This window comes from Nematostella vectensis, chromosome 13 (genome assembly GCF_932526225.1).
Source record: "Nematostella vectensis chromosome 13, jaNemVect1.1, whole genome shotgun sequence".
Lineage (NCBI taxonomy): Eukaryota > Metazoa > Cnidaria > Anthozoa > Actiniaria > Edwardsiidae > Nematostella > Nematostella vectensis.
In genome coordinates, this window is record NC_064046.1 from 16114406 (window position 1) to 16134808 (window position 20403).

General features: G+C 38.4%; 1 protein-coding gene and 1 long non-coding RNA gene across 2 annotated transcripts; both read right to left on the reverse strand.

Moving 5' to 3' along the window:
• Positions 1-11173: 11173 nt before the first annotated feature.
• Positions 11174-12716, reverse strand: LOC125559067. Its single transcript, XR_007306322.1, has 4 exons — positions 12627-12716; positions 12019-12202; positions 11514-11574; positions 11174-11358 (listed from the first exon to the last, which is right to left on the reverse strand). It is a non-coding gene; the product is annotated as an uncharacterized LOC125559067 (long non-coding RNA).
• A 3076-nt stretch (positions 12717-15792) lies between these two features.
• LOC125559074 lies at positions 15793-16597 on the reverse strand. The gene is made up of 2 exons (XM_048720936.1): positions 16526-16597; positions 15793-16334 (listed from the first exon to the last, which is right to left on the reverse strand). Exon 2 carries the CDS (start codon positions 16316-16318, stop codon positions 15854-15856), a length of 465 nt encoding a protein of 154 aa, XP_048576893.1. The 5' UTR covers positions 16319-16334; positions 16526-16597; the 3' UTR covers positions 15793-15853.
• Between the last annotated feature and the right edge of the window lie 3806 nt (positions 16598-20403).

Here is a 20403-nt window from a genome sequence, read left to right on the forward strand (position 1 = left end):
GCAGCACAAGGCTTTTACGGAAGGCTGTAAAGAACCCGAAAGCCCCAAGCACCGATATTTCCGAGCGAATATGCTGTACAACACTTTTGCAAGGTTATCCCAACCCGCGCATTAATGGGGAGGACAATAACCAGGATCCCAGGCCTGTAATACGGTTACGCCACGCACAGCTCGCCGAGATTGTGGATGACAAAAAATAGAGGTCTATTTGGGCGTCTTGTGGTCCCTTGGGGACTCGCCATGCGCACGGGCGCATCTCTTTTATTGTGTACATGACATCAAATTAGCAAAGAAAAAAGACGCTGTTTTGGTATCATGTGAAAAGCATAAAATAAATAGAAATAAAGACGTAAGGGGGGAGAATATTGACATATTTATATTAGAATATTGACAAAATCCGCAATATTGTCTACGCTGACTAAGTAAAATTGTGTTTTACTTTAAAGGGGCAGCAGCATAGTACTGCGCATGTCTGGAGTCAGTGTTTATTGTAGGCTTTTAAGTGTCTACAAACAGTTGAACTTTTTAAAAGCTGTCAATACCTTATTAAATAATATGCAATATTATATTGAAAACTATGTTAATGGAGAGTTTGTGGTCATTTGTTTTGTTTTGTTTAAAGTCTCCCACATGTACCAAAAGCTCATAAGTCAGTATTAGAATTTCACTGAAGTTCATTGTGTCAGGGCTCTAGAGCTATTGCAAATCTCTTAACCATGACACTCCCTCTTTAAAGGAAAGTAAAAAAATCAAAATTGTTGGTGGGGTTCTCTGTTGTGTTTCTTTTCTTTTTAGTTTTGTTCTATTATTATTATTATTATTTTCTTTTTTAAAGGGGGAGGGGAATTCAGCTAAAAATAGCCAAGGGTCAATTTAAGCAACTAGCACAAAAGATGTTTTTTTGCAGTCCTTTATTCAATATATTCAAGGTTATCATGCAATTCTGTTGTTTGACTGCATATATATATTTTTTCTTTCTTTTCATTACAAGTGCTATATGTGTAAGTGGTGACCATAGCTATGATTACTATTATTTAGAATATTTTTTTACCTACTAACAGAAAACAACTTGACTGCAAAACACTTACTGTAGGGCACTCGATATCAGGCATTACTTTCATGTGGATGTAAGGTTGAAATGTCAAAACCTTCATTAACCCGTGAACTACGCTTTAGCGTATAACACTTTGTGGTGATCTGATTCTATTGTACTTTTTTGTGTTTTACTAACTATTACCGTTTAACTATCACACTTTGTTTTACGGGTTAATGAAAACCACTCTAATTACTTACAGTAGTTCTTTTTTAATATTATTATTTACTTGTATAATTTAGATGAGCAATACATATTTCTTTATGGCTTTGTAGAGCTCATCTCGTTCCTCATAAATAACAAACAAAATGAAGTTTGTTCTTATTTTGGTGCAAAGGAATCTACAGTAGTTTTCTAATCAGATAATTGTTTTTCTTTTAACACTCACCTGTTATTTCAACAGCCTTACTTGAGTTTGCTTGTCTCAGAAATAGACCTTGCTTAATAAACAAAGACATGTTACAAACTTATTTAATAATAGGTAACAACTGCAATTTTGTATGAAGAGAGTGCCCCACCCTTCCCCCTGCTATTGTTGAAATTATGCTCAATAAACTTTTACCTCTTCCCTCTCCACCAGTTAAGCATTCTATGTATGCTTCCCTGTACAAAATGCACCCCTTCAAATAGAACATTAAAGTTCACATACTTGTTTACTTCCTCAAACTCTTTGCTTTGTGTTTTTTGTTAACTTCCTAGGAACAAATTGAATACATATAATCAATAAATCTAGCAAGCTTATTTTGCAAACTCACTTTTTTTTATTATTTTTGCGCAAAACCTATCAGGATTAAGGGGTTGTCCAGCACAAAGAAAAAAAACGAACTAAAAAAAAAAGCTCATTGGCCTTGGATCGAACCCGGTCTGAAGAACAAAACGGAAACCATACATACGGATTACCCAATCGGTATGGCACCACAAGGCTTTTACGGAAGGCTGTAAAGAACCCGAAGTCCCCAAGCGCATTAATGGGGAGGACAATAACCAGGATCCCAGGCCTGTAATACGGTTACGCCACGCACAGCTCGCCGAGATTGTGGATGACAAAAAATAGAGGTCTATTTGGGCGTCTTGGGTCCCTTGGGGACTCGCCATGCGCACGGGCGCATCTCTTTTATTGTGTACATGACATCAAATTATCGAAGAAAAAAGACGCTGTTTTGGTATCATGTGAAAAGCATAAAATAAATAGAAATAAAGACGTAAGGGGGGAGAATATTGACATATTCATATAAGAATATTGACAAAATCCGCAATATTGTCTACGCTGACTAAGTGAAGCTGTATTTTACTTTAAAGGGGCAGCAGCATAGTACTGCGCATGTCTGGAGTCAGTGTTTATTGTAGGCTTTTCAGTGTCTACAAACAGTTAAACTTTTTAAAAGCTGTTAATACTTTATTAAATAATATGCAATATTGTATTGAAAACTATGTTAATGGACAGTTTGTGGTCATTTTTTTTGTTTTGTTTAAAGTCTCCCATATGTACCAAAAGCTCATAAGTCAGTATTAGAATTTCACTAAAGTACATTGTGTCAGGGCTCTAGAGCTATTTCAAATCTTTTAAACATGACACTCCCCTTTTAAAGGAAAGTAAAAAAAATCGAAATTGTTGGTGGGGGTCTCTGTTGTGTTTGTTTTCTTTTTAGTTTTGTTCTATTATTAATATTATTATTATTTTCTTTTTTAGAGGGGGAGGGGAAGTCAGCTAAAAATAGCCAAGGGTCAATTCAAGCAACTAGTACAAAAGATGTTTTTTTGCAGTCCTTTATTCAATATATTCAAGGTTATCATGCAATTCTGTTGATTGACTGCATATATATATATATATATATTTTTTTTTCTTTCTTTTCATTACAAGTTCTATATGTGTAAGTGGTGACCATAGCTATGATTACTATTATTTAGAATATTTTTTTACCTACTAACAGAAAACAACTTGACTGCAAAACACTTACTGTAGGGCACTCGATATTAGGCATTACTTTCATGTGGATGTAAGGTTGAAATGTCAAAACCTTCATTAACCCGTGAACTATGCTTTAGCGTATTACACTTTGTGGTGATCTGATTCTATTGTACTTTTTTGTGTTTTACTAACTATTACCGTTTAACTATCACACTTTGTTTCACGGGTTAATGAAAACCACTCTAATTACTTACAGTAGTTCTTTTTTAATATTTTTATTTACTTGTATAATTTAGATGAGCAATACATATTTTTTTATGGCTTTGTAGAGCTCATCTCGTTCCTCATAAATAACAAACAAAATGAAGTTTGTTCTTATTTTGGTGCAAAGGAATCTACAGTAGTTTTCTAATCAGATAATTGTTTTTCTTTTAACACTCACCTGTTATTTCAACAGCCTTACTTGAGTTTGCTTGTCTCAGAAATAGACCTTGCTTAATAAACAAAGACATGTTGAAAACTTATTTAATAATAGGTAACAACTGCAATATTGTATGAAGGGAGTGCCCCTCTCTTCCCCCTGCTATTGTTGAAATTATGCTCAATAAACTTTTACCTCTTCCCTCTCCACCAGTAAAGCTTTCTATGTATGCTTCCCTGTACAAAATGCACCCCTTCAAATAGAACATTAAAGTTCACATACTTGTTTACTTCCTCAAACTCTTTGCTTTGTGTTTTTTGTTAACTTCCTAGGAACAAATTGAATACATATAATAAATAAATCTAGCAAGCTTATTTTGCAAACTCACTTTTTTTTATTATTTTTGCGCAAAACCTATCAGGATTAAGGGGGTCCAGCACAAAGAAAAAAAAAACGAACTAAAAAAAAAAGCCCATTGGCCTGGGATCGAACCCGGTCTGAAGAACAAAACGGAAACCATACATACGGATTACCCAATCGGTATGGCAGCACAAGGCTTTTACGGAAGGCTGTAAAGAACCCGAAAGCCCCAAGCACCGATATTTCCGAGCGAATATGCTGTACAACACTCTTGCAAGGTTATCCCAACCCGCGCATTAATGGGGAGGACAATAACCAGGATCCCAGGCCTGTAATACGGTTACGCCACGCACAGCTCGCCGAGATTGTGGATGACAAAAAATAGAGGTCTATTTGCGTGTCTTGGGTCCCTTGGGGACTCGCCATGCGCACGGGCGCATCTCTTTTTTGTGTACATGACATCAAATTAGCGAAGAAAAAAGACGCTGTTTTGGTATCATGTGAAAAGCATAAAATAAATAGAAATAAAGACGTAAGGGGGGAGAATATTGACATATTTATATTAGAATATTGACAAAATCCGCAACATTGTCTACGCTGACTAAGTAAAGCTGTATTTTACTTTAAAGGGGCAGCAGCATAGTACTGCGCATGTCTGGAGTCAGTGTTTATTGTAGGCTTTTAAGTGTCTACAAACAGTTGAACTTTTTAAAAGCTGTCAATACCTTATTAAATAATATGCAATATTATATTGAAAACTATGTTAATGGACAGTTTGTGGTCATTTTTTATGTTTTGTTTAAAGTCTCCCACATGTACCAAAAGCTCATAAGTCAGTATTAGAATTTCACTGAAGTTCATTGTGTCAGGGTTCTAGAGCTATTGCAAATCTCTTAAACATGACACTCCCCCTTTAAAGGGAAGTAAAAAAAATCAAAATTGTTGGTGGGGGTCTCTGCTGTGTTTGTTTTCTTTTTAGTTTTGTTCTATTATTATTATTATTATTTTCTTTTTTAGAGGGGGAGGGGAATTCAGCTAAAAATAGCCAAGGGTCAATTCAAGCAACTAGTACAAAAGATGTTTTTTTGCAGTTCTTTATTCAATATATTCAAGGTTATCATGCAATTCTGTTGTTTGACTGCATATATATATATTTTCTTTATTTTCATTACAAGTGCTATATGTGTAAGTGGTGACCATGGCTATGATTACTATTATTTAGAATATTTTTTTACCTACTAACAGAAAACAACTTGACTGCAAAACACTTACTGTAGGCCACTCGATATCAGGCATTACTTTCATGTGGATGTAAGGTTGAAATGTCAAAACCTTCATTAACCCGTGAACTACGCTTTAGCGTAATACACTTTGTGGTGATCTGATTCTATTGTACTTTTTTGTGTTTTACTAACTATTACCGTTTAACTATCACACTTTGTTTCACGGGTTAATGAAAACCACTCTAATTACTTACAGTAGTTCTTTTTTAATATTATTATTTACTTGTATTATTTAGATGAGCAATACATATATCTTTATGGCTTTGTAGAGCTCATCTCGTTCCTCATAAATAACAAACAAAATGAAGTTTGTTCTTATTTTGGTGCAAAGGAATCTACAGTAGTTTTCTAATCAGATAATTGTTTTTCTTTTAACACTCACCTGTTATTTCAACAGCCTTACTTGAGTTTGCTTGTCTCAGAAATAGACCTTGCTTAATAAACAAAGACATGTTACAAACTTAATTAATAATAGGTTACAACTGCAATATTTTATAGAGTGCCCCTCCTTCCCCCTGCTATTGTTAACATTATGCTCAATACACTGTTACCTCTCCCCTCTTCACCAGTTAAGCATTCTATGTATGCTTCCCTGTACAAAATGCGCCCCTTTAAATAGATCATTAAAGTTTACATACTTGTTTACTTCCTTAAGCTCTTTGCTTTGTGTTTTTTTGTTAACTTCCGCGATATCTCGAATTTTTTTTTGTCTTACTTTCCGGGACATTGTCTGTACGTGTCCTATTAATGTTTTTCGTGAAAGTAAGTTTGGGTTAGGACTATATAAGGCCTAAGGAAGCTTTTGAACGTATTAAATCTTGGAAATCTTTAGTTTTTTTAACCTCAAATCTTTCCTATAATTATTTTTGTTAAACTAAGACTGGGTTAGGAGTCTGTAAGGCCAAATAGGCAGTTTGGATAAAAAACATCCTGAAAAACTTGGATATTTCTTATGTATGTGCCTTCTAAGACTTTCCCTATAGACTATTAGGCACAAATAAGAGTTGCATAGGTCTCCCTTGGCCCCAATAACACCCTTTACAGAAAAGAAATTAAAGAATTCCGAATTTTTTCGACGATTTTTTTCGATATTCAAAAAATTTCCAAGAGCCAGTAAAGGGCAGCAAACAAGACTTTGACATATGAGATTTGTGTCCTAGCGCAGCTCTATACCATAAGCGAAAAAAATCTCCAGAAACTTTTTTGCAAGTACGACTTTTTGGGAGTTAAAAATGGTCCAAATTGCACATTTTCACTAAAATATCTTTGCAAATATTGACTTTGGAGAAAAACAAACTGCATAGCGCTATATGGTTTTTCAAGAGCTTTCGAATGAGCCTATGCACGTTAAGATTGGATGAGTTTGTTTTTTTCAGTGGTCAAACAAGGTCCAAAAAAGGTCCAAAATCTGAAACCTTCAAAAAACCAAAATCCTTAATACTTGTCCAAATGAGTCGAGGTTGGTATCATTAGAACCCTGACGGTCCCTGGAGTGTAACTCTGGTTTCGGTTTTTTCATAAGTTGGCATGCGCATAAATTATCTCCAAAAAACCCCAAAAATGTCCCAGAAGGTACGGGACAACTTTTTTGGCCGAACTACTTGTGCTAAAATTCTCAAACTCTGTATGCTCTATGTACTCAACAAGGGCTATCTAACCGGGCAATCAGATTTTGATTCGATTAAGAATTGACAAAAGCCGTCAATCTTTTTCCCTACCTTCCGGGACATTTTGAGTAGGGCCTGGGGACTAGGCATTTAGTCTGATTACTCTCAAACTTGGTCAGCATAAAGACGGTAACGGCACTTAGTTAAGGTTAGAAAATCAAAAGCATAGCTTTAAAGAAAAGCTGTTAAAAAAGGCAGGAAATAAGGCCAAAATTCACCTTTTCCCTAAAACATCTTGGCAAATATTGACATTGGAGGAAAACAACTTGCAGAGCGCCTACATGGTTTTTCAAGAGCTTTCGAATGAGCCTATGCACGTTAAGATCGGATGAGTTTGAGTTTTTCAGTGGTCAAACAAGGTCCAAAAGTGGTCCAAGGTAGAATATGGGCATTTCTGAAGTTAGTCGTAGCCTGCCAAAAGTCACGGGGAAGGTCCAACTATGCTAGTAGACACTAACTAAGAAAGATTCAGGACGAAGATTGAAGTTTAGACTTTTTTTTGCAAACTTCCCAAAAAATTTTCTGAGTGCCGACAATTTTTTTTCGATTTTCAAAAAATTCCCACGAGCCAGGAAAAAGCAGCAAATAATATTTTGAAGTATGGGGTTAGTGTCCAAGCGCAGCTCTATGTCATAAGCGAAAGAAATCTCCAGGAAAGATTTTGCAAGTACAAATTTTTGGGGGTTAAACATGGTCAAAATTGCACATTCTCCCTAAAATATCTTGGCAAATATTAACTTTGGAGGAAAACAAACTGCTGAGCGCCTATATGGTTTTTCAAGAGCTTTCGAGCCTATGCACGTTAAGATCGGATGAGTTTGAGTTTTTCAGTGGTCAAACAAGGTCCAAAAGTGGTCCAAGGCAGAATATGGGCATTTCTGAAGTTAGTCGTAGCCTGCCCAAAGTCACGGGGAAGGTCCAACTATGCTAGTAGACACTAACTAAGAAAGATTCAGGACGAAGATTAAAGTTTAGAATTTTTTTTGCAAACTTCCCAAAAATTTTTCTGTGCCCACGATTTTATTTCGATTTTCAAAAAGTTCCCACGAGCCAGGAAAGGGCAGCAAACAACACTTTGATGAATGCGGTTAGTGTCCAACCGCAGCTTTATGTTATAAGGGAAAGAAATCTCCAGGAAAAATTTTGCAAGAACGACTTTTTGGGGGTTAAACATGGTCCAAATTGCAAACTTGCCGACGATTTTTTTCGATTTTCAAAAAATTCCCACGAGCCAGGAAATAAAAGCAACCAATACTTTGATGTATGAGGTTGATGTCCAAGAGCAGGACTATATCATAAGTGTAAGAAATCTCCAGAAACGATTTTGCAAGTACAACTTTTTGGGTGTTAAATATAGTCAAAATTGCATCTTCTCCCTAAAATATCTTGGCAAATATTGACATAGACATATGGTTTTTCAAGAGCTTTCGAATGAGCTCAAGCACGTTAAGATTGGATGAGTTTGAGATTTTTCAAAAAAATTGGCCAAGTTTGAGACTCTATAACTTCTCAGCAAAAAGTGTATTGCTAGGGTTAGATCAATCCAATAAAGAACAAGTCTTGTTCTTTACACAGATTCAAACATCGTGAAAATCGGATTAGTTTTGACAGAGATATGATTTTTCAAAGTAGAGTATGTACTTTTTCGGTCGAAAATAAAAAAAATTCCTCATCATCCAGTTTTTACTCAAACTCTTTCAAACTATAGACTTCAAAAGACCTCTTCAAGGTGCAGCACATACAGTAATTACATGAGATTTGATTTGAAAACAAAACAGTTACTCAAGAAACGAATTTTGATGTTTGACTGGCTGCCGTTTCCCTATTTTTCAAGGAATTTTAAAACTTAAAAGTTCAAACTTGTTTCTGATAGACTTACGTAATACCAGTATTACGTAATTGACGCAATATTACGTAATTGACTAATTTGAATTTTTGACCTTCCACAAGGTTTGACCCTTTGACAAAAAAATTTCCTCCATTGTGGGAAACTTACACATTTTCGGACTTGGCATGGTCTAAACAACAGGAAATGACCTTTGACCTGTCTCCAAGGTCAAATTTCCGGTCTTAGTAGAAGAGTGAAAAAACCGAGTTTTCAAACTCCTATAACTTCCAGGGCTTTTGAGATAACTTGTTCATATTCGAGGATCGTATAGGGATCACTCAGATGATTATTATGGTATGCTTAGCTCTGATTAGCCGAAATTGAAACGGCTATAACTCCGCGAATACTCAAGTTACAGGCAAGTCCTTTGGAGTGCTAACAGGTACCATCACTAGCTACTACACAATACCTTTCTTTTGGTTGCCATGATTACCGTTGAGACGAAATTACAATTTCAATTTTATTTTTCAAACGGTTCCCACGGTCTCAAATTTGTAAATATCGAAAAACCAACTACATCATATTCAAAAACCCAGTGAGGACTAGCAGTTCCCAAAAATTGGTTTGTTTATCACGTTTCCATGGCAACCTACAGCCTTGCAAAAATGACGAATTTGCAAATTTTCAAAACATCATAACTTTTTCAAAAAAAAAAGATAATCCAGATTTCACTTCTCGAACGTACACATCCATCCTTTGTCTATACATTGCCGCAAGCAGTAAGTAAATCCAATGAATAATACCAAAGATATGATTTTTCAAAGTTGGGTACCCATTTTGGGTCACGAAGTTAAAAAATATTTGCTAAACCGGTTAAACTTTCGGAGTTAGAAAGACATTCACTAGGCGCACAACATACTTGGACCGGCATTTGCTTTTAAACAAAAAAAGTTATTTTACCGAAAAAAATTTTTTTTTCGAAATCCCTAACTTTTTGGTTTTTTGAGATATTGACCGCGGCTTCTTGTTTTTAGACTTCCGGCTGCATGGTCTACACGCATGCCAAACGACGTTTCCCGGATGTAAGCGGAAGTGGTCAAACCGGCGAAAAAAATGTCCCGGAAGGTAGGGGATTTGGGTGCCGTATCTCATAAATTATTCATCTGATCTGAAAACCGATTGCACCATTGGAAAGCTCGTGGAAAAGTACCCTATAGTTGCCTATGATTCAACCCAAGAATCCTCTGTTATGACCCTCAAAATTAATTTCCCTACCTTCCGGGACATTCTTTGGGGGTCAAAATTTTGACTTTTTTTTTTGCTACCTTTAACATATTTGCCTTTAAGCTATGCTCTTGATTTTCTAACCTTAAGCAAGTGCCGATACCTTGTTTATGCTGACCAAGTTTGAGAGCAATCGGACTTAATGCCTAGTCCCCAGGCCCTACTCGAAATGTCCCGGAAGGTAGGGAAAAAGATTGGCTACTTTTGTCAATTCTTAATCGAATTAAAATCTGATTGCACGGTTAGTTAGCCCTTCTTGAGTACATAGAGCATACCGAGTTTGAGAATTTTAGCTCAAGTTTATAAACCCGAAAAGTTGTCCAATACCTTCCGGGACATTTTTTTTTTTAGTTTATTATGCGCATGCGCACTTATGAAAAAACCAAAACCAGAGTTACCTTCCAGGGACCGTCACGGTTCTAATGATACCAACCCCGACTCATTTGGTCAAGTATTAGTGATTTCGGTTTTTCGATTTTCGAAAAAAGGATCAAGGTAGTGTTTCAATACAAGAGATACACTGGACCTGGTTCGGTAACCCATATAACCTAGTTGCCTTATCCGATTGAAATGAAATTTTAGTGTTAGGTAGCTAAAGTAAAGTATTTCCGGAGTTATAGGCAAAATAGTGCAAAAGGGACATTTTTTATTTTCGACTTTTCGGACACTTAAAGTTGGAATTTTTAATTTCTGACAATTCGACCATAACCTAAACGCAGAACTCTACTTAAGGTTATATTTTCATCCCAAAAGACCTTTGGGATCATCCTCTATAAGTCCCCCAAAAATCCCCTACCTTCCGGCCCACAACTCTAGTTAGGGTTAGGGTTAGGGTTAGGGTTAGGGTCCCACGTTCTATCCAACAATCACTAGTTCCAAGAAGATCAGTGAGCCCTTTGAAGAAATATAATTGGAAACTGAAGTCATAACTTACCAGGAGAAGAAAATTGTTGGTTGTGCCATCGTCAGCGGCGTCGAGAAGAATATCTCTGTATTTGTCCAGATATTCCCTTATGATGACGTTCAATCTGTGATCTTCCTGAAAGTGAAAAAAAAAAAGAGAGTCAGCTAATATGATCACGTCACGGAGTCTACACAGAGTATTTAAGTAGAAAATATGTGAAAACAGTAGTAGCACACATAAAATTCCATTTGTGATAAGAAGAAGATTAAATGGTTACTTTATTATAGTTTAAACAAATAATCGTGTTTTCCCATATGCTGTTGTCACGCAATCTACAAGCACATGTCAAAATAAAGGATAAATCACAAATGAAAGACTTACTGGCAAATTTGTGACATCAACCCCATGAGAGCCAAATGTTTTGTAATCCTCGAATCTGAACATGAGGGTGCCATCTGAATTCAAGACTAATGAATTCAGTCCCTGGACGTGTTCTCTGTCACCGGACGGGGCAATTCGCAGTGTCCGGATCTCTTGTCCTCTGGAAGGAGGTATCAATACGAAAAGCGCGATCGACAGCAGATTCCTGCTCTCCCTAGCCTTGGCACTCTAGACAAATCAAAGCAAACTTTTTTTAGCAAAATTGTGAGTCGAGTTCCGCTACCGCCGACCCAAGACGGCATGCCTAGGTCTTTCCAACAATGCAGTGCAATGCCCACAAATTACAGCTTTCACACATCAGGACTGCTGGTTGAAATCGTTACCTGTGAGCGTGCCATGTCAAATCTTTCTGTCTGCATGTCCACACAATGAATCACCTCATCCCTGCAATGAATCACATGAAACCATTAGTAACCAGTTTCAAGTTCCCTGGGTTCTGTGAGAGATAGCTAGCCGTGATACGGGGAGCTGTTGCCTACTCTTATGAATAGCACACAGTCATCCCCCCCTTTAAATTCTAAGTGAAGTGTTAGGAGACACGCACTGAATCACCTCATCCCTGCAATGAATCACATGAAACCGTGAGTAACCAGTTTCAAGTTCTCTGGGTTCTGAGAGAGGTAACTGTTCCCTACTTCTACGAATAGCACACAGGTATCCCCTCCCTATAAATTGTAAGTGAAGTGTCAGGAGACTGTTAAAGAGTGGAAATGCAGGCGAAACAAGTTCTATCCTCTTTCAACCCCAACCTCCAGTCCAGAACTGAACCCAGAGCCGGATTCGAACTAGTTATTCGAACTACTTATTGGATTTATCATTGCAGCATACCATGGCAACCACTTATTTGCATTGACAAGGTCCTCTTGCGTGGGCTGCGCAGCGCGGGCCTGCCTCTGAAACGCATTGCAGGCACCCCTCAGCTGCGAAACGACTTTGACATCCCTGTAGAGGGTGACGGCGTGTTCTCGGTTCAAGAATTTTGCTGGGTAGATCAAGGAGGCAGCGTGATTGGCTGAAGTAAAGAATGATATAATAATGGCGTATGTTGTAACATATCATTAACACAGTCCAACATCTATTAAGCGAGTGTAAATCCCCGACATTAAATAACAACCGTTACAATATAAACATCAGTAGCAACCATGTTAACCCTGACATGAGCGCTCTTTCCAAATGTTAAACCCGGGACTTTCCACCGAATCACACACCACGACACAAGGGTAAAAACAGATATATTCGGTATCAGTCGTCTTGCATACAACTCTCTTTGAAATCCGTAATTGTCCAGTTACACAATAGCGCGATCAAATATCAGATTACTCTATCCGGCGATACTTACTTAAGCATACTTATTACTACTAAGTTTTGCGAAATGTGAATTTAGCATTCTAGACCGACCGCAGTTGTCAAAAAGCAGATGAATTGAACATGCTCACCTAGGGTAGACGATGCAAGCTTCCTGTCCGTCTGCAACGAGAAATGTTTAGCTCAGTTTTACGTTCGCTCGCGTCGTGTCGGTTCCAAAAATTCAAAACATGCCGCCGCCATTTTTAAAAGAAAGAATTGGGAGGGAGGCCTGGGTACTAGTACCGAGTTTCTTCGCGACGCGCTGAAACCACTTCGACGCGACGCGCAAATTATTGATTAAGCATATTTTCGACGGACTTACCTTTAAATAATCCAGATACCTTTCGAGTAACCGTGTTCTTAAAAATAGATCTGGGCTGATGTCTTTGTAATGAAGCGTGTCTCTACAGAACCCAAGATAACCTAGGGGGGGAGGGAATATAAGTCGTCACAAGTTGTTGTCATGGTAACAGCTAGCAGCAAGGTGCGAAATCTGACTCTAAAAGAACGCTTACGCATGAAACTCACGAGACAAAATAAAACTTACATAGAATTCTCTCATTTGCCTTCGTCCATGTCGAGGGAGAAATGGGCGACCCTTTTCTTTCCAAATTAATGTCTTTGGTGAAAAAAACCTTAACATCTCTTAAAAGCTTAGCCATCTCCGTTGTGAGTTCAGCGATCGGTATGGCATATTTTCGCGAAGAACGTTCATCCGGATGCACTTTTTTTTTTGCTGTGTCGTCTGTTGAGGCCTGCGGGTCAGTAGCGGTGCTTTCATCGGCGGGCACGTGATTCTCCGTTTCTTCACTGTCATCTGTAATACTGTCATACTGGACCAAGCCCGCGGCCTGCGCCATCGTGTGCACTAAGACGGCTCGCGAACAAGTGTGACTTGACGCTGACGCGCGCGTCCTTGACAATAGATAATGCATATTCTCATGAATATGATAGATATGATCAGATATGATTGTTGCGTCGTGTTGGGTTCCCTGTTGATTTCTCCTCATTCGGCAATCACACTGTATAAGGTAAGGGTTTGGTGCTGTTGACCGCGATGTATGGTTCAAAACACTAGGCGACCGCGGCATAGAGATAGCCAAGGAGATGGTAATTTATATTTAGTCCGATGCCCTGAAACAAAATTGTTCTTACTGTGGGAGCTGTTCGATATGCCTGTGGTGGTGACGTCATCACTTCAATGAAGCAATAATCAGAGACCCTAGCGTGAAGGTTAGATCGAGACGATTTTGCGGTAGTGCACACGTGAAGCCGACTTTGATTTCACCTTGACAAGGCGTCGTTTTTAGCGTGGCCTGTGAGGTGTCTCCCGAGATGCCTTACGGTCTTATTGTTCTCACTGTGGGGGAAGGGGGTTGCCTGTGGTGGTGACGTCATCACTTCAATGAAGCAATAATCAGAGACCCTAGCGTGAAGGTTAGATCGAGACGATTTTGCGGTAGTGCACACGTGAAGCCGACTTTGATTTCACCTTGACAAGGCGTCGTTTTTAGCGTGGCCTGTGAGGTGTCTCCCGAGATGCCTTACGGTCTTATTGTTCTCACTGTGGGGGAGGGGGGTTGCCTGTGGTGGTGACGTCATCACTTCAATGAAGCAATAATCAGAGATCCTAGCGTGAAGGTTAGGTCGAGACGATTTTGCGGTAGTGCACACGTGAAGCCGACTTTGATTTCACCTTGACAACGCGTCGTTTTTAGCGTGGCCTGTGAGGTGTCTCCCGAGATGCCTTACGGTCTTATTGTTCTCACTGTGGGGGAGGGGGGTTGCCTGTGGTGGTGACATCATCACTTCAATGAAGCAATAATCAGAGATCCTAGCGTGAAGGTTAGGTCGAGACGATTTTGCGGTAGTGCACACGTGAAGCCGACTTTGATTTCACCTTGTCAACGCGTCGTTTTTAGCGTGGCCTGTGAGGTGTCTCCCGAGATGCCTTACGGTCTTATTGTTCTCACTGTGGGGGGGGGGGGTTGCCTGTGGTGGTGACGTCATCACTTCAATGAAGCAATAATCAGAGATCCTAGCGTGAAGGTTAGATCGAGACGATTTTGCGGTAGTGCACACGTGAAGCCGACTTTGATTTCACCTTGACAACGCGTCGTTTTTAGCGTGGCCTGTGAAGTGTCTCTCGAGATGCCTTACGGTCTTATTGTTCTCACTGTGGGGGGGGGTTGCCTGTGGTGGTGACGTCATCACTTCAATGAAGCAATAATCAGAGACCCTAGCGTGAAGGGAGAAGGTTAGATCGAGACTGGTCGGGGGGTAGGTATAAGTCTGGCTTATACACGGGTAAATCCGTTTTTGCTAATATCTCCCAAACAGAAATAGCTATCATCACCAGACTTGGCAGCTACAACATTGACATGGGTCCGCAGATTATTTTCGAGTATGTTGCCATGGCAACCAATTTAAGGAGGTTTGGGTGGGGCCCTATTGTTTTTTTCAGATGATACAATCACTGTATTTTTGCTCCACCTTTGTAATGGATAGTCTCTAGATTCAAAGAATGGCCTATCAATACTCTGAGATTCGAGCTTCTTGAGAAACATGTTTATTCATCTGAGAGATTATTTGTACATGTAATAATAATAATAATAATAATAATAATAATAATAATAATAATAATAATAATAATAATAATAATAATAATAATAATAATAATAATAATAATAATAATAATAATAATAATAATAAGGTAAGGATTATCACTTTTCCTTCCAGGTAACCAAACAGAATGCATCCTCATCAAATCACTATCCACAGTCCTTCACAGTATGTTATCAGTTGTTCCCTAAGACCGCCCTGTGTATTTTTTTCAATGATGTGGCCAATTTGTAGAGGCCGGGAGAGTTTTTAATCTCTTTCACTTGGACGGGAACTAAGGCATCTAAGCTTTCTATCCAGCTGGCTTCATCGTAGTGAAAAGCGTACAGGCCTTTTTCCGCAGTGGCCTTGAACCACACTGTATTTTTTTGCTCCACCATTGTAATGGATAGTCTCTAGATTCAAAGAATGGCCTATCACTACAATAATAATGATAATGATAATGATAATGATAATGATAATGATAATGATAATGATAATGATAATGATAATGATAATGATAATGATAATGATAATGATAATGATAATGATAATGATAATGATAATGATAATGATAATGATAATGATAATGATAATGATAATGATAATGATAATAATAATAATAATAAGGTAAGGATTATCACTTTTCCTTCCAGGTAACCAAACAGAATGCATCCTCATCAAATCACTATCCACAGTCCTTCACAGTATGTTATCAGTTGTTCCCTAAGACCGCCCTGTGTATTTTTTTCAATGAGGTGGTCAATTTGTAGAGGCCGGGAGAGTTTTTAATCTCATTCACTTGGACGGGAACTAAGGCATCTAAGCTTTCTATCCAGCTGGCTTCATCGTAGTGAAAAGCGTACAGGCCTTTTTCCGCAGTGGCCTTGAACCACAGTAGCGAAGCCCTTCTACCGGGCATGAGGTTCTGAATTCTAGCTAGCAGAATGTTCGGATTTGCCAGAGTGCTGCCTTCTACTGTGAGAGCAACCCAGCTACCTTTATCAAGCCCTGCATTTCTGTCGGACGGCTGAGCTGATAGTGACTCGATTGTATTTTCTGCTAATTCTGAAGCAAGGCTGACAGCCAAACTCTTCTTTTCACTGGAATTTCTACGGTCATAGGTGAGTTGAGCTTGCTTCCTTGTGTGTCTCAAGGCCGACGCCAAACTGTCTTTCATTGCGTCGGTGCACTGGCTGATAAAACAAAAGAAAGAAAGTCCTGGTTGTGAATTTTGCTTGCGGTGTGTAATTACTAATAGTTCAAAGTTATCATTACAGAATCGTTTTATTCGTGAAGAAAATGGCTGATAAACACAGTCCAGAGTCTTGTGGGGGAGTGAGTGATAATAGTCTGCAATTTCATCTACTTAGCATGGAATTCTCACCTGTCCCCATAACAATAAGTCACGAAGGAGCTTCTCAGAAGGTGCAAGTTGACACTCACTCCTGTTAGGTCATAAAAGACAGACTTCATGTGGGTTGAGAATGCTGGACCACTAAAGGGTTTTCCTTTATCTGTCTAAAAACAAAAAGAAGTAAAGAATCACTCATCAATTCAATATCAATTCAAATGCAATGTTTTTTTCCATGTAACCCCCCCTCCCCCCCTCCCCCCCAAATTAGGGGGTTATAAAATGACCCCACAAAGGGATAGTAGTTGTTTTAAATGCTTTCATAGTCACCCTATGTAGGATTGTTAGATGTTCAAAATATTAATTCACCACCAAAACTAACCCTTCCTAGGATTGTAATGAGAGTATAACCTTTCCTGGGATGAGTGATGATGTACAAAATGTCTTGTTGGGGTGAGACAATTGGTTGAGATAACTTTTCAAAGATGACTATTTCGCTGGATTACTTTAGAAAGATAATTCGCAACCTTAAAAGAATTAGGGTTCACTAGTTCCAAGAAGATCAGTGAGCCCTTTGAAGAAATATAATTGGAAACTGAAGAGTCATAACTTACCAGGAGAAGAAAATTGTTGGTTGTGCCATCGTCAGAGGCGTCGAGAAGAATATCTCTGTATTTGTCCAGATATTCCCTTATGATGACGTTCAATCTGTGATCTTCCTGAATGTGAAAAAAAAAAGAGAGTCAGCTAATATGATCACGTCACGGAGTCTACACAGAGTATTTAAGTAGAAAATATGTGAAAACAGTAGTAGCACACATAAAATTCCATTTGTGATAAGAAGAAGATTAAATGGTTACTTTATTGTAGTTTAAACAAATAATCGTGTTTTCCCATATGCTGTTGTCACGCAATCTACAAGCACATGTCAAAATAAAGGATAAATCACAAATGAAAGACTTACTGGCAATTTTGTGACATCAACCCCATGAGAGCCATATGTTTTGTAATCCTCGAATCTGAACATGAGGGTGCCATCTGAATTCAAGACTAATGAATTCAGTCCCTGGACGTGTTCTCTGTCACCGGACGGGGCAATTCGCAGTGTCCGGATCTCTTGTCCTCTGGAAGGAGGTATCAATACGAAAAGCGCGATCGACAGCAGATTCCTGCTCTCCCTAGCCTTGGCACTCTAGACAAATCAATGCAAACTATTTTTAGCAAAATTGTGAGTCGACTTCCGCTACCGCCGACCCAAGACGGCATGCCTCGACCTTTCCAACAACAATTCTTAAAGAATTGTAAAATTTTTTTGAGACGAGACGAGTACACACATTTATGGTTTATAGTGCCAGTGCTCTTGAGTCTGCCAGCTTATATTATTATATGCTCCAAGTAACGCGGGAAACGGCCTTCTGCGTTTCTCTTACGGATCAAATCCAAGATGGCGGTCGAGTTAGTTAAAGTGTCAAATCCCACCAATAAGAGCGCGTGTACCAATCAGCCAATCACTTTTCATGATAAGAATCTCCGTGGATTTATCCACGGAGATTATGCTAATTGGCCACGTGTGCTACAGAAGAGATTATTATATTCCTAAGGTGCGGAAAATTTGATGATATCTCAGGCTGGACGTTCTCATAAAAAAGATTCCTTTTAAAAAAAGAGTTTAATGCGGGAGAATACAGTAAATGTATGGATATTTTATAATCAGCTCGAGAAAAGGTGACAGCCTAACCTTATTGGACAATAATCGCTGTTGTCATAACAGTTTCCAAAATAAGAAAATAAATGCCATACTTAGGATAGCTTCAAATCAATCTTATTGTCGAGAACATATACCGAGAATTATCATTTCTACAATATTGAGCGATGTTATCACTTATAAATGATTCAGATTTCTCACCTTTCAAGTTGTCGGTAAGCAATCTACCTATAGAATGAACAACGTTTTTGGAAAACAGAAAGTTTAATTGAAGCATTTTATTCAGCGTGATCAGGTCGCAAAGGCGACATTTTGATGTCTTCAAACAACTTCACAATGCCGTAATCTCGGTAGATAACAGGAATATAGAATATGCAGAACACAATTACTTATATTATTATCACCTATATCACTCTTCTCATATAATCAAGCGATTATGAAGCGACTTGAAGGAATCATTTCTTACCTCGAGTAGATCCTTCATACGGCCTGTGTTTTTGATGGAGATCAGCACTTTATCAAGAAAATTCTTGTATAAAAGAACCTTTGAAGATATCGTATCACTAGCTTTAGATAGCTATTTTATAGATCTCCTAATTGGATTGAAATTCCGAAATTTAGGACCTGAAATATTCCCTTTCGGTAATGGCAGCAAACAAACAACACTTTCCCGCCCAGCTAACATTTTCCAAAGGAAGCCCAAATATCTGGAAAGTTAATTCCTTTTTATTCTATTTCGGAGCCTCCTAAAAGTCTTGAATTTCAAAATTTTCTGGGGAGAGCCCCAGACCCCCTAATAAAGATATGAATATGATACGCTTCTTGCCTGAACTTTCATGCCGTTTGAAGTTTTAATTTTTCGAATTTGCATTCATGTCCCCCCACTAACTTTTCAGATTGGTAGTATGAAAAGATATACAAACAAGATTTCTGGTGGCATAACGGGGCTTTAATAATGCTATTTAGCTTTTAACAATAATGACAAACATTTCACGGTGGAGTATACCCCCGGACCCTTATATATGAGTTTTCTATGAGTCAATAGAAAGTGAACGAGGCGCGTAGCCTCGCCCCTATTTGACTCTTAGAAAACGAAAACGAGTAGTCTAATTGTTTTAGTATAAATCCACTCACATACTACCTTCAAATAGCTGACGATGATTTTAATAACAATTCATGTTGTTTTTGTGAAAAACGCCGTTTTTTTTTCGCTACTCGCTATCTATCGCTTCGCTCAATAGATAGTGAGTATGGGAGCCAATCAAATGGCAGGATTTGTGATAGTATGCGAGTAGATTTATACTAAAATACTATATATACTCCTTGAATATGCTGATTATATATGAGCCTGGGAGAACGTGCCGTACGTAAAGAGAATCTCACGACATTAATTTAAATAAAATACGATCTTTGGCCCTCGCGGTATGGGCAGATTGTCTTAGCAACTGAAAGTATTGACCATACAAATGTGCGCTTTTTCATAGGTGATTCACAACAGTGTCCCTTGTGAACCAAGAGAAGATCTCTACAATCTTTTGGATGCAAGAGAGGCTACAGGCCTCAGAATCAGCGTCCCAGCATACCGAAAAGTTGTCGACGAATTGTATTCAAACCCCAACGAGGGCAGATTAATTGTTTTGTGCAAAGATAAAAGCACGGAACTTTTGGTAGGTATTGCTATCTTTAAGCGTCAGAATATTGACGCAGATTTGGTGTCTCCTTTGCCACATTCTCAGGTCCCAGTGTTTGCTGCTGCAAGACATCAGTACTGGGTTCTGTCATACGTGGTCAGAAGGAAAGATTCTCGAGGTAAGTTGATTGGACATTGTTGCCTTTGTGTTGGAATAGAATATATTTATAGTAATTTTTCAGGTAACCGGGCAAACATTTCATTTTGGCTGCAAGTGGCGGGATCATTTAGAAATACAAGTGCTTTAAAACTTTACTTAGAGTACCAGTTCACAATTGTCGCGATGTATGACGGCAATTCAATACTAATGTCTCTCTTAGATTTTGAGCAGGACACCCTTTTACGTATTAATACTACATTGCTACGAAATTTGGAAGCAAGATATTTGCTGCCCACTCTGAAGAAACATTTAGAAACTCCGGAACGGAATACTGTTCAAGATTCGCAATCATCTATGATGGGTCAGGTAATAATTTATTGTAATTTATTATCATCATCATCAACATAATCATCATC

Coding starts and splice junctions, on each gene's coding strand:
- LOC125559074 (XM_048720936.1), bottom strand. CDS start 16,318: ATGAAAGACAGTTTGGCGTCGGCCTTGAGACACACAAGGAAGCAAGCT.